The sequence below is a fragment of the Hevea brasiliensis genome, chromosome 14 (genome assembly GCF_030052815.1).
Source record: "Hevea brasiliensis isolate MT/VB/25A 57/8 chromosome 14, ASM3005281v1, whole genome shotgun sequence".
NCBI lineage: Eukaryota > Viridiplantae > Streptophyta > Magnoliopsida > Malpighiales > Euphorbiaceae > Hevea > Hevea brasiliensis.
Window position 1 is genome coordinate 59,640,092 of NC_079506.1, and position 15,086 is coordinate 59,655,177.

General features: G+C 35.5%; 1 protein-coding gene across 1 annotated transcript; it reads left to right on the top strand.

Annotated features, from left to right (window-relative positions):
• Window positions 1-5,341: 5,341 nt before the first annotated feature.
• Window positions 5,342-8,872, top strand: LOC131172962 (uncharacterized). The gene is made up of 4 exons (XM_058134598.1): window positions 5,342-6,454; window positions 6,851-7,091; window positions 7,545-7,972; window positions 8,519-8,872. Exons 1-4 carry the CDS (start codon window positions 5,342-5,344, stop codon window positions 8,870-8,872), a joined length of 2,136 nt encoding a protein of 711 aa, XP_057990581.1.
• Window positions 8,873-15,086: the final 6,214 nt, after the last annotated feature.

The window sequence follows — 15,086 nt, forward strand, 5'->3', positions numbered from 1 at the left end:
ACGGAAAGCTACTGTGAAGACAGTTGTTAGCTCCAGACTCGTGGGAAAATCCTGTAAGATAAATATTGGGACTTAACTGGGGAATTTATGAGGTCTAAACAACAATAAAAATGCTAAGAAAAATACAAGGAAATTTAAGTTAATCGATACAGACAATTATAACTCGATAAACATAACGAGGGGCATTTTAGTTATTTGGCATTTAAAGTAAACTTTTGACCTAAATATTCATTAAAATGAGTAACATTAAAATTTTGAAAATCTATTGAAAACATGAAGTACTTACGAAAATAAATGAAGGGACATAGAGGGAATTATTTGAAATGTTAAAAATTATAATTTTTATAATTAATAATTAAATTAATTTTACGGATAAATTTGCTTCATAAGAGACAAATAGCATTAAATAAGTCTTCTTCTTCCTTTGAATTCCCTCTTGGCCAAAACTCCATGGAAGTATTCTTCCATGTTCTTCCAAAATTCTAAGCTTGAATTTCCCTTGCATCTTACCATAAAACCCTTAAATCTCTTTACTAAAAAATTAATTTTGCACCTTGGAGAAGTAATTGGCTGCCAAGATTTGAAGAGAATTTGAAGTTTTAACAAGTCAAAGATTGATCAATTCAAGGTTAGTGCCATATACAAGCATCTTTCCTTCTTTAATCATTGTTAACATAATGAACTAAGTTGAAATCTTATAAAATTGAAAGAAAATGATAAGTATTTGAAAGATTAAATTTTCGGCAGCCATGAGAAGATTTGGGGTTTGATGATTTTTGATGAAATTAATTTGTTTATTAGTATTGTTGATGAGTATATGTGATAGATAAGTTGATTGGTATGAGTTTGGTATGCATTTGCGTGAAAGATGACTATGGGAATTAGGGTTTTAATCTAAATTTGAGAATTTTGTGTTGTGACTTGAAATTGATGTTGTTGAGGTTGATTGTTGATTATTTGAAGTGCCATGAATATGATTAAAGTTTGGAAGTTGGGTGGAATTGAGAAATTGGGCGTGTTATTTTCATGCAAAAATTCTAGACCTTGAGTCCAGTGTACTTTCATGGCCATAAGTAGAGTTATGTTGTTCCAATTGGTATGAGGCCAATTGGAGATGAAACCTAGGACAATTTACCACATTTTTCATATAGAGACCCTGCCCAGAATTGAACGTAAGATGACCTAAAGTTAGCTTGAATCCGGGTAACCATATGCTGGACCTGAAAAAATGACCATATAAACAGTAAATGTTTAAATAGCCATAACTCACTCTAGGAATGTTAGAATGACCTGAATTTTGAACCGTTGAAAATGTTAGACATGGGAGCACATTTTTCATGAAGAACACAGAGCCTAATTCTGTCTATAACCTAACCAATTTGCTAGAAAAATTTAGGTCAACAATTCTAACCAGAACCAAAAGTGACCTGAAATTCTGGATTTGGACCTACCCGACCAATTTTTGCAAAAATCTCATAACTTGGTCCACAAAACTGCAAATGTAGTGAAACCAAAGCTAAAATTTTTATAAGACCTAGAACTACAATTTAGATGTTTTGACCAAAATCCAGAATCCAATGGAACTTAGACAAATTTCTAGGACAATTCAGCCATCCAAATCCTGAAATTGAACCAAATAGTCACTTGACCCTAGAACAGTATTTATACCATATCTCCCACTAGGAAACTCCAAATGGGATGAGCCAAACTATTATGGAAACCTAAGAAACAGGGCTTCAACTTTGATTTAGGAACTTTTACCAAATTTTGAGAGTAAAAACCCTAAAATAGGAATCAAATACACGGACCTGAACCTAAAATCCTGAAGGCACAGGATTCAGGAGTCCAGGCCAGTTAATTGACTATAATTCATCCAAAATGACCTGAAAAATTGTGATTCTTGAACCTAAGTGACCCTAAGACATAGGGTAACAACTCATATGAAGAACATTAGGCCTAAAATTGATTGTAGCATGCGCAAATGACTAGATAAAATGTGACTCCAGAATCTGCTTGATTCTAGAACCCGAGTGAGATAGTGAACCAGTGTTGGTTAATTAACCATAACTTGAGTTCTAAAACTCCAAATGACATGATTCAAAAAAGAAAAACAAAGATAAGACATAGAGGAACAACTTCTGTGAAGGAAGTATGGCCAAACAATGGCTATAGCTTGACCAAAATGCTAAATGAAGTTAAGACACCCAAATCTGGACCTTGAAAAAGGTTCATAAAATGACTTGGTATATGATATGGAAGTAATCAAAATGATTTATTAAACATAAAAGTGACATGAATATGTATATGGGACTTATGTTTCTCATCATAAGTAACATGAAAATGCTATGAAACACAAATAGTACATGACATGAAATAATAAAACTATAAGTACTTAATAATACTACCTTGCCTGAAGTATACCTAGACTTATGTATATAGCATGGATCAATTGGTATACCAATTAGAGACTACAAATTGCAGTACTGCCTATATAAATAATTATTGATAGATAATATATGTTTGATATGGTTGTTCTTTAAACTTTATGCCTGTCCGTTAGCCATTGTGCCTATTATGATTTTTGGCTTTATGCCTGTCCACTAGTCTTGTGCTTGACATGACTAATGTATACATGATAAACATATGGATATTTAACTAGTATAGTCTCATGTATCCAGTCTTTATAGTCTGTCATAGGTTACTTGGGCACAGATATGAGTAATAATGATGAGGAACCAGTTACACCAATTGCACATCAAGGGCCAATAACTAGAGCAATGGCTAAGAAGCTTCAAGGCTCGGTGCATAAGCACATCACCAAGTCCAACCTCTTGCAAGTATTCGGTTTGGACATGGAAGAGAAAAGCCAACCTTGCTGTACATTTCTTTGCATATTTGAGGAGCCAAGAGACCAAGTGGCATCCGTCCAAGTTGGCATACATGTGGCAGCCACGTCAGCAAGTCCATCCTAGTTGGCATCCAATGTGGCGTCCAAGTGTAGTGCCTAGGTGGCAGCACAATTGGCAGCCCATCTCCACCTACCTTTTGAAGATGCTTTTGTCCATTTTGCAAAGATTGGAAGCCATAACTTTGTCTAAGAGCTCCAGCCATGCTTCAACTTTTTATAGGAAAAGCAAAGTTACTACTTTCAGCTTTAAGACAAAACATCTCTTTTCAGATTGTCTCTTAATTGTAGCCTGTCAAATCTGACCTTCCTATTAATGTTTGAACTTTGTATTTATTTTTAGGAGAGATTGGTGTATTAACCAAGACTTGCACATGTCCCATGGTTGTTGAAATGTCTTGACAACACCAACCCATATTTCTGCCTTCTTTTGTTTCATTTTGGGAACAGAATTCATATGGTAATTTTTTGAGCACAATTGCTGGAGCTTTGCTTCAAAGTTCTTCTTAGAACTCTCTCTATTTTTCTTAGCAAATTCTTGCCTTGATTTGTTAAGTTTTATTATATGTTCAAGGTTGTTCATCAGCATAGGTGAATTGGTCTTGTTCTTGGCTGTCTTTCTTGGGAATTATATTTTCAGTTCTTCATCTTCAAGGTGAAGGGTTGAAGGTTCAAGGGAGTTTCTTGGCTTGTTTTGAAGACGGTTCTTTGGTCTTTCTTCTTAGTGGAATCAGTTACTAAGGGTAGAAATCGTATCATTTGGTATCAGAGCTTAGGCTCTCTTCAAAACAGGTTGGTCATCCATTTTGTTGTATTCTTGTTTTTCCTTTCTCCTTCTTTTATCTTCCTTGTGTTTCAGCCTTGAAGGTTATTCAAGTCCTTGTGTTTTCTGGTGTTTGTAAGAAAATCTGAACATATTCAGGGCTTAGTAGTGAGTTTACACTCAATACTACTAATCTTAGGGTATATTAGAGGCTTTCTTGCATTTGTCCTTGTTTCCCTAGTTTTGTCACATTTGTGTTGTTTCCTACCTTAAGCCTTTTCCTCACAACCTGGTTATTTGCATCTTTGTGTCTTGTGAAGTGTGTTGTTGAAGTGTTTAGTGTTAGATGTATATGTTGTGTGGTTACATGATATAAAAAAAAAAGAACAAAAAGAAAGAAGAAAAAAAAAAGGTGCTAAAGTGTATGTTTGAGTGCTGGAATATTATAAGTTCAATATTTCTATTTGGTGGCTGTTTTGGGGGAGGTATAGCCAAACCAACCCAGAAAATTCTAAAAATTCATAGGGGTGCTTTGTAGGCGAAATTAAGCCTAGAAATCAAATTTGGTGTAAAAATTCTACCGTTTACTTGGTGAACCAAATTTAGCACCTATTAGGCCAATTTGGAGTCCAAAACTTCAAGGTGATTTCTGGAACCTCTAGACTTGATTTTCCTACAAAAATCATGTCTTGTTGCTGTCCTTAAAACAGTTTTACAAAATTCCAACTTTGCCTTTTTTTTCGGGGAGAGGCAAAAATAGCAAGCTAATTTCGACTCCTATTTCACTTCATTGCTCTAGAGCTTGGTGTCTTCATTTCTTGCTTCAAGTGTCATAACAAACCCTTATTCCACACGTTTTGCTTGAGTTTGTGCTTGAACATATATTAAAACTTGATTTAAACTTGCTGGAATTGCATTAGTTCTGACAAGAACTTGGTAAGCGAGCTTGAGTGGAAAAAGGCATTGGGTGGCAAGAACTCCAAGAGGGTAAAAGCCTATAAACTGAGTACAAACACTTGAGTGACCAAAAATTGAGTGAATTTGTGAGGTTGTTTTCTGTTTTACTAAATTTTTTGTGCAGGTATTACAAATGTCACAAGAACAAACTAGTGGACTTAATATGGATAATCCTTTTTACCAACAAGCACTTGTTCAACATTTGGAAAGAATTGGTAGACAATTGAGCAACCTAGCTGACCGAATTGAAAGAATTGAGCAGAATAGTGGGAATGGTAGACAAAACACAAATGAGGGGCAGAATAGGGCTAGGGGATCTAGAGTGAACAATGCACCACCTATAGATGATTGGGGGGATGAAAATGATGATGATTCTGATGAAGAGGATGACCAGCACTCTGCTACACATGATGACCACCATAGACCGAGAGGGATGAGAGGTAATAGGGGTGGAAGAGGTAGAGGCAGAAACTAGAGAAGAGGTAATAAGGAGGAAGCAAGAGGGAGAGGGAGAGTGGATGGTAACATTAGTGGGATCAAAATGAAAATTCCACCATTCCAAGGCAAAGCCAATCCGGATGCATATATGGAGTGGGAGAGGAAGGTGGATCTCATTTTTTATTGTCACAATTATAGTGAGGAAAAGAAGGTGAAGCTTGCAGTAGTTGAGTTTACAGATTATGCCATAGTTGTTCACTAAAAGAAGGAGAAATGGGATGAGGGGTGTTGAAACTTGGGATGAGATGAAGCAAATCATGAGGGACAGATTTGTACCTCAACATTACTATAGGGAGTTGCACCAAAGGTTGCAAGGGCTGGTGCAAGGAAACAAAAGTGTGGAAGAATATTTCAAGGAGATGGAGATGGCTATAATAAGAGCCAATGTAGAGGAGGATAGGGAAGCCACTATGGCTAGGTTCCTAAAGGGGCTGAATCTTGATATTGCCAACATAGTGGAGCTACAGCACTATGTAGAGCTTGATGACATGTTAAATATGGTAATCAAGATAGAAAAACAACTAAAGAAGAAAAAAGCATTCAAAATGGGTGTAGGTATGAATTTGGGCAACAATGCTCCATGGAAACCGAATTGGAAGAAGGGTGAAACTAGTGATTCCAAGGCTGTTTCTAAGGAAAAGAAAGAGGAGACTAGGGGTGGAGAAAAGCCTAGTGTGACTAAGAAAGGCAAGGGACAGAATACCTCCAGTGGGAGAACTAGGGATATCCAATGTTTTAGGTGCCTAGGGAAGGGATATTATGCATCTCAATGTCCTAACAAGAGGGTGATGGTGATGAGGCCGAATGGGGAGATCGAATCAAAAGATGATGATGTTGATGATGATGATACTAGTGAGAGTATGCCTCCTTTGGAGGAAGCTAGTGATGTAGAGCATGCCGTGGGAGGAAATATTCTGGTGGTTAGGCGTGCACTAAGTGCACAAGCAAAGGAAGAAGAGGGAGATGCACTACAAAGGGAAAATATTTTCCACACTAGATGCTTGCTGAATGGTAAAACTTGTAGCATGATTGTAGATAGTGGTAGTTGTGTGAATGTTGCCAGCACACTCATGGTTGCGAAGCTTGGCATGCGCACCATCAAGCATCCTAGACCATACAAGTTGCAATGGCTGAATGACTGTGGGGAAATTAAGGTGAACAAGCAAGTGATGTTGGCTTTTTCTATTGGAAGGTATAAGGATGAGGTGTTGTGTGATGTGGTGCCAATGCAAGCTGGACATATTTTGCTAGGGAGACCATGGCAATATGATAGGAAGGTAGTGTATGATGGATTTAGGAATAGGTACTCCTTTGATCATGATGGACGAAGGGTTACTTTAGCAGCATTATCACCCACACAAGCTTTTAAAGATCAATTAAGGATAAAACAGACCATGAATGAGCAATAACAAATAGAGGCCGAGCTAAGAGTGCAAAAAGAGAAAGAAAGAAAAGAAAGAGAGGAAAAAGTAAGAGGGAAAAATGAGGAAGAGAAAGAGAAGAGAGAAAATTCCAAAAGAGTGAAACCAAAAGGAAAGGGCTCGGGGCAAAAGGAGAGTTGTGAGAAGAGTGGAGAGAATAAAGTCAGTTTGCTAGCAAAAGCCAAGGATGTGAGGACTGCATATTTTTCTAGTATGCCAATGGCTTTGCTAATTTGTAAGGGAGCTTAGACCAATGTTTCTAACCTTGACCAATCCATTCCTAGTTGTGCTTTGCCCTTATTGCAGGAGTTTGAAGATGTCTTCCCTCAAGAAATACCTAATGGGCTACCACTAATTAGAGGCATAGAGCACCAAATAGATTTTGTGCCTGGAGCTGTAATCCCAAATAGGCCAGCCTATAGAACCAATCCGAAAGAGGCTAAGGAACTTCAAAGACAAGTGGAGGAGCTTCTAGCAAAAGGCCATGTTGGGGAGAGCATGAGCCCATGTGCCATACTTGTTCTTTTGGTGCCTAAGAAAGATGGGAGTATGCGCATGTGTGTGGATTGCAGAGCAATCAACAAAATCACTGTAAAGTATAGACATCCCATACCTAGACTTGATGATATGCTTGATGAGTTGCATGGTGCATGCATGTTTTCTACAATTGACTTAAAGAGTGGTTATCACCAAATTCGCATGAAATTAGGAGATGAATGGAAAACTGCCTTTAAGACTCAATATGGACTATATGAATGGTTAGTCATGCCATTTGGATTAACTAATGCACCTAGTACATTTATGAGGCTTATGAACCATGTGTTGCGTGCTTTCCTAGGAAAATTTATTGTAGTGTATTTTGATGATATCCTAGTATATAGCCAAAATATGCATGATCATTTGCTGCACTTGAGACAAGATTTTGCGGTGTTGAGAAAAGAGCACTTGTATGCCAATCTTAAGAAATGCACTTTCTGTATGGACAAAGTTATTTTCTTAGGATTTGTGGTGAGTGGCAAGGGAATTGAAGTTGATGAGGACAAGGTAAAAGCCATTAGAGAGTGGCCTACACCTAAGTCCATGAGTGATGTGAGGAGCTTCCATGGGCTGGCTAGTTTTTATAGGAGATTTGTAAAGGACTTTAGTACCATAGCCGCACCCTTAAATGAAGTTGTAAAAAAGAATGTGGGATTCAAGTGGGGGGAAGAACAAGAGCATGCATTTAATTCACATAAGGAGAAATTGTGTTCTGCACCTTTACTTACTTTACCTGATTTTTCTAAAACTTTTGAGATTGAATGTGATGCCTTTGGAGTGGGTATTGGAGCTTTTTTGAAGCAGGAAAGGAGACCGATTGCCTACTTCAGTGAGAAGCTAAGTGGGGCTACATTGAACTACTCCACTTATGACAAAGAGATGTATGCTCTGGTGCGTGCACTTGAGACTTGGCAACACTACTTGTGGCCGAAGGAGTTTGTCATTCATAGTGACCATGAGTCACTCAAGTACTTAAAGGGGTAGAACAAGCTCAACAAGCACCATGCCAAGTGGAGTGAATTCATTGAAGGTTTCCCATATGTGATTCAATACAAGCAAGGCAAAGAGAATGTGGTGGCTGATGCACTTTCAAGGAGGTACACTTTACTTTCCATGCTTGACGCTAGACTTTTAGGCTTCGAACATGTGAAAGAAATGTATGCTAATGATGATGACTTTGGGAAAGTGTTTTCCTTTTGTGAACATGCTGCATATGATAAATTCTATAGGCATAATGGTTTCTTGTTTAGGGAAAATAAATTATGTGTGCCTAAATGCTCAATTAGAGAGTTGCTTGTTAAAGAATCACATGCTGGTAGTTTAATGGGACATTTTGGGGTTGCAAAGACCTTAGAAATTTTAAAGAAACATTTTTATTGGCCACACATGAAGAGGGATGTAGAGAGAGTGTGTGCTAGATGTGTGACTTGCATGTAGGCAAAGTCCAAAGTAAGGCCACATGGTCTATACATGCCATTGAGTGTTCCTAGTGAACCTTGGGTAGATTTATCCATGGATTTCATTTTGGGTTTACCTAGGACAAAGAAAGGCCATGATAATATTTTTGTTGTTGTTGATCGTTTTTCCAAGATGGCTCATTTCATACCATGTCACAAGACTGACGATGCATCTTACATTGCTTCTTTGTTCTTTAAGGAGATAGTTAGATTGCATGGCATTCCTAGAACAATTGTTAATGATAGGGATGTGAAATTTCTAAGCCATTTTTGGAAAGTCTTGTGGGGAAAATTAGGAACAAAACTTTGTTTCTCCACCACTTGCCATCCATAAACGGATGGGCAAACAGAAGTTATCAATAGGACCGTGGGCACTCTTCTACGTGCAATGATTAAACAAAACTTGAAAGCTTGGGAGGAGAGCATACCATTCATAGAATTTGCATACAACAGGTCTATGCATTCATCTACTGGTTATTCACCCTTTGAACTTGTATATGGTTTTAATCCACTAACTCCTTTAGATTTGTTGCCTTTGCCTACTAATGAGCTTGCTAGTTTAGATGGCAAAAGGAAAGCTGAAATGGTGAAACAAATGCATCAAAAAGCAAAGCAACAAATGGAGAAAGTGAATGGGAGGAGGGCAGCCCAAGCTAACAAGGGAAGAAAGAAGATGGTGTTCCAACCTGGTGATCTTGTATGGGTTCATTTGAGAAAGGAGAGGTTTCCTACACAAAGGAAATCAAAACTTCAGCCTAAGAGTGATGGACCTTTTGAAGTGCTAGAGAGAATTAATGCCAATGCATACAAGATAAACCTTCCAGGTGAGTATGGTGTAAGTGCTACATTTAATGTGACTGATCTTGCTCCTTTCTATGCAGATGATGACAATTTGAGGACGAATTCTTTCGAAGAGGGAGAGGATGATGAGGAACCGGTTACACTAATTGCACATCAAGGGCCAATAACTAGAGCAATGGCTAAGAAGCTTCAAGGCTTGGTGCATAAGCACATCACCAAGTCCAACCTCTTGCAAGTATTCGGTTTGCACATGGAAGAGAGAAGCCAACCTTGCTGTACATTCCTTTGCATATTTGAGGAGCCAAGAGACCAAGTGGCATCCGTCCAAGTTGGCATACATGTGGCAGCCACGTCAGCAAGTCCATCCTAGTTGGCATCCAATGTGGCATCCAAGTGGAGTGCCTAGGTGGCAGCACAATTGGTAGCCCATCTCCACCTACCTTTTGAAGATGCTTTTGTCCATTTTGCAAAGATTGGAAGCCATAACTTTGTCCAAGAGCTCCAGCCATGCTTCAACTTTTTATAGGAAAAGCAAAGTTACTACTTTCAGCTTTAAGACAAAACATCTCTTTTCAGATTGTCTCTCAATTGTAGCCTGCCAAATCTGACCTTCGTATTAATGTTTGAACTTTGTATCTTTTTTTAGGAGAGATTGGTGTATTAACCAAGACTTTCACATGTCCCATGGTTATTGAAATGTCTTGATAACACCAACCCATATTTCTGCCTTCTTTTGTTTCATTTTGGGAACAGAATTCATATGGTAATTTTTTGAGCACAATTGCTGGAGCTTTGCTTCAAAGTTCTTCTTAGAACTCTCTCTATTTTTCTTAGCAAATTCTTGCCTTGATTTGTTAAGTTTTATTATATGTTCAAGGCTGTTCATCAGCATAGGTGAATTGGTCTTGTTCTTGGCTGTCTTTATTGGGAATTATATTTTCAGTTCTCCATCTTCAAGGTGAAGGGTTGAAGGTTCAAGGGAGTTTCTTGTCTTGTTTTGAAGACGGTCCTTTGGTCTTTCTTCTTAGTGGAATCAATTACTAAGGGTAGAAACCGTATCAAATAAGCTTTAAAATTGAATCAGTACATGAAGAGATCACAGATATGAGTAATAAGACTAAATATGGAATAAGTGAATAGAAAAGATCCTGATAAATTTTTTTGCTCTCAAAGTCAATAAACATGTAAATGACTAAAAATTTATAGAATTTACATTTCCTTATGCAATTATACATATAATAATTATCTTTAATTATTTAGTTTATTTCCCTTTATTTTATGCACCACTAAGGGTTATGCTTAGCGCGTTGGTTTTTTCATCGCATAGGTACTGGTGTATTTAGCTTTTGTATTTTGTTCATTTTTTTTTTTTGTAGATTTGCAGTAGCAGGACGTGTCACCTCAGCAGTCCATTTTTTTTTGTAGGGCCCATGTGTATTTAGCTTTTGTATTTTGTTCATTGTACATAAGTATATAATGTAATTAAATTTTGAGATTGTAAATAGTTTGTAAATATTGTACTTGATTTTATATGAATGAAATGAAATATTTTATTTACTTGAAATGATTATGAGAATTATGATGATATGATATAGCATATGGAAAATGAGATGAATATGAACTGCTTTAACAGGTAAATAATAAAACCCACCATACGCTAATATAACAGAGGAGACTCTGTCTGGGTCTCCACAAAAATAGGATGTGATAAAAAAAAATTTAACATATGGGATAATACAAATACATGGAATTTAAATTAATACGGTATAAGACGAGACAAGATAGGGTGCTACGGCACCGAATATGGCACACTTTACTCGGTTACACTGTAGACGGGTAAGGGGCGTCACAAGAATAATATGTAGGAAAAAACTAATGTATGTTATTAGAGATTTTAAATTGAAAATTGAAAAAAAAATGTATTTATAATTCAAATATAAATTGATTATTTTTTTTACTCTATTTAGAAATAGAATAAAAAAAAAGAAAAAACAAGAGCAATGATAAACAATAACATATACTTATATAAAATAAAAATAAAATAAATATAAATAAATAAAATATAGAAATAAAATATATAGAATAAGGAAAAAAAAAGATAATTAGCATGTCTATTGTCTATAAGCAAAGAGGAGATCATATGAAAAATGTAACCGATTCTTTCATTTCCTTGGGTCACTGGTCATCCACTAGAAGTTTTGGGTTTGATACTGATATTTTAGCAACAAATCTAATAAATCTAAGTGTAATCCTTGGTGTATTGATTTTTTTTTAGAAATGGAGTATTAAGTGATTTATTAGATAATTGAAAACATAGGATTTTGGATATTATTTGAAATTCAGAAAAATTACGCGAGGGAGCTTCTGAACAGTTGGAAAAAGCCAGGCCACTTACTAAAAATGGAAATAGAAGCAAATCAAATTTGAACGAATGGATATTCTAAGATAGAATGAGAAAAATTAAATGTGATTAATTCAACTTATAAGACTGTGGTGAAAAAAAAAAATGAACCTCAGGGCCCAATAGGGTGCAAGGTTAGCAATTTTTAAATTATATAACCCTAAATTTCATATAAGAGATAAACATTTTATACTATTACAAAACACTTAGCTTTGGTCATAAAACATGATTTCTCAGTTGCTAGCATACCAAATTGTCATTAGGAAACAAAATTCGAAAAGTCTAACAAGTTAGGGTTTTAGGGAAAACTCACCCAAATAGGTGCAAAATAAAAAATTCCACCTCCAATCCGGATAGTGAAGCCACCAAATATTGACTCTCTAGCTTGTTCACACAAGCTCCTTGATCAAAGCACTTTGATAAACCAAAATCTTCTCCTTGTGCTTCCTTATGGTTCGTCCAAACTTGGAAAAAAAATAAGAGAAAGGTTTTTCTAGGCTTTCTTCTTTGGAAGTAGTAAGAAACACTTTCTTAACTATTAATTCAAGAGTATTAACACTTAATATTCTTGAATCAAACAAGAAAGAAGGAAGAAGAATTTTTTTTTATGGTGAGAGGAATGAGTTGGCCAAGAAGGAAGAAGAAGAATATTAAATTTGTCTTCTTCCATTTTCCTTTTATTCACTTTAATTTACTTAATTAAAATTAAATTGACAAGTGTCCAATAACCATTCAACCTTTGAATGTGTTTTCATCATATGATTGGTCCAGCCATGCCTTAATCTTAATTAAGAAAGTAAGATTAATTAGTATTCTAAATATTAATTAATTAATTAATTAATTAACCATTAATTAATTAGACATTTTCCTCCCATTTTTGACCAAGTCAACATGGTCAAAATTATCAAAATTTGACCAAGTCCATAATCTTCCATAAGCTTGATTATTTAAGATTGTATTTAAATACTTTAAATATTAGCTTGAACACCTCCATTGGTAAATTTAGTTTCAAGTCATGCTAGGGACTTTGTAATCTAATTACAAGCTAAATTTATTAATTCAATTAATTAATTAAATCATTTAATTAATTAATTAAACTAATCTTACTTTGATCATGGTGCTCTTATGTATGTAACTTATTAGGTTTATTACTAATTAGCAATGAGAATAATATTATCTTCTTAATATTATTGAAACTATTCCAAATTTAAAATGAAATTCCCTTTTCATTTAAGTTCTCATAAATCATGATTGACATCTAGCATAATGTACCATGACTCTCCAATCAGTTATGAATTATTTCCCAATTCATGAACCTTGATTATACGTACCATGCACTAAAATCTCTCTGTTACAAAATCTCAATTCTAGCTAGAGTCATGGTTCATGTCAAACTCTTTTTTTTTAGAATCATATGTCCTCTTTTAATTCTAATTTTTTATTAATAAGACTTTCCTGTCAGAAACTCTTTTCTGACTAGGTTTGACTGTCCTGACCAAGAACTTGAATTCATCAAGAATAATTAAATGGATATAAGATTTTATCCTTATTTGCTTAGGGTAACGGATACCATCTTCACTAACACCTATCCATTTATAATTAGTTGAAGCCAACACATGCCCATATACTCATACATAGTACAAGCATGAAAGCAGTATCAAACTCAAACCACCTATATACAAGATAAACTATGTTATTTCAGGTCAAGAGATTATATGCACTATTATGATCTAGATAACTTTGTATTGATAAAAGCAAACCCCATGTACAAGTCATCTTATATCACTGGTTCAGCCCACTTATCGTATAAGTGCCCACAATGTTTTCCATATGGCATGAGACTCACCATTCCATCATATTAGTATCTCATACTAATCCATGGAAAAAAACATAAGTGACAATCTTTTCGGATAAGTCATGTTCAATGAAGTATCCTAGATTGCGAACCAAATTTATAATACTTGCGTTAGAATATTCTGTTACTCATATTCTTAACAACTTGAGAATAGAATATCTAATAAGATATTAAAGGACATTTTTAATTAAATTCAAACCATTCAACTTTAAAAGAAAATAATATTTGCCATTAAATGAAAAGTAAATGTTTATAAGATACAATACAATGATATGCTCTAGGACATACTACTAATAATCTCCCACTTGCACTAGAGCAATTTATTACAAAATCTATAACCCATCTTCTCAAGATGTCAGTCTAATTGGTTTTGTGTCATGGCCTTGGTGAAGGGATCAGTTGGATTATAAACTGATGCTATTTTTTACATGGCTACATCACCTCTCCTAACTATTTCTCTGATAATGTGGTAGCACATTTCTAAGTGTTTGGATATTTGGTGAGATCGAGGTTCCTTTGCTTGGATCACAGCACCATTGTTGTCAGAAAATAATGGAATTGGTGATTCAATTAAAGGAATCACTCCAAATTTTATTACGAACTTCTTTATTCAAACAGCTTCCTTTGCAGCATCTGATGCAATAATATACTTGACCTTTGTAGTGGAGTCAGCAGATATACTCTGCTTGGAACTCTTCCAGCTAACTGCGCCTCCATTACATATGAACACAAAATCAAAGATAGACTTTCTATCATCCACGTCTGATTGAAAATCAGAATCTGTAAAACCATCTAATTGGAGATCACCTCCTCCATATATCAAGACTAAATCCTTAGTCCTTCTCAAGTACTTAAGGATATTTTTTACAGCAATTCAGTATTTCAAACTTGAATTAGATTGAAATCTGCTAGTCAAACTAATTGCATATAAGATATCCGGCCTCGTACACAATATTGCATACATAAGGCTTTAAAATACTTAAGCATAAGGAATCCTAGCTATTTTCTCTCTTTCCTCAGGTGTCTTTGGAGACAATTCTTTGGAAAGGTGGATACCATACCTTACTGGTAATAATCCTGTCTTGGAATCAAGCATTTTAAATCTCTTTAACACTTTATCCAAGTATAGACTTTGGGATAAATCTATTATTCTTTTTTATCTATCTCTATAGATGCGAATGCCCAGAATATAGGTTACTTCTGCTAAGTCTTTCATGGAGAAAGTATTTGACGACCAGAGTTTTATAGTAGTGAGCATACCGACATCATTACCTATTAATAAGATATCATCCACACACAAGATAAGGAAAATGATTGCACTCCCACTAACCTTCTTGTAAACCTATGGCTCATCCTTATTTTTGATAAAACTAAAAGATTTAATGGCTTCATCAAAATGAATGTTCCAGCTCCTCGAAGCCTGTTTAATACCATAAATAGATCGTTTAAGCTTGCATACTTTGGAATGATCTTGGGATTCAAAACCCCTAG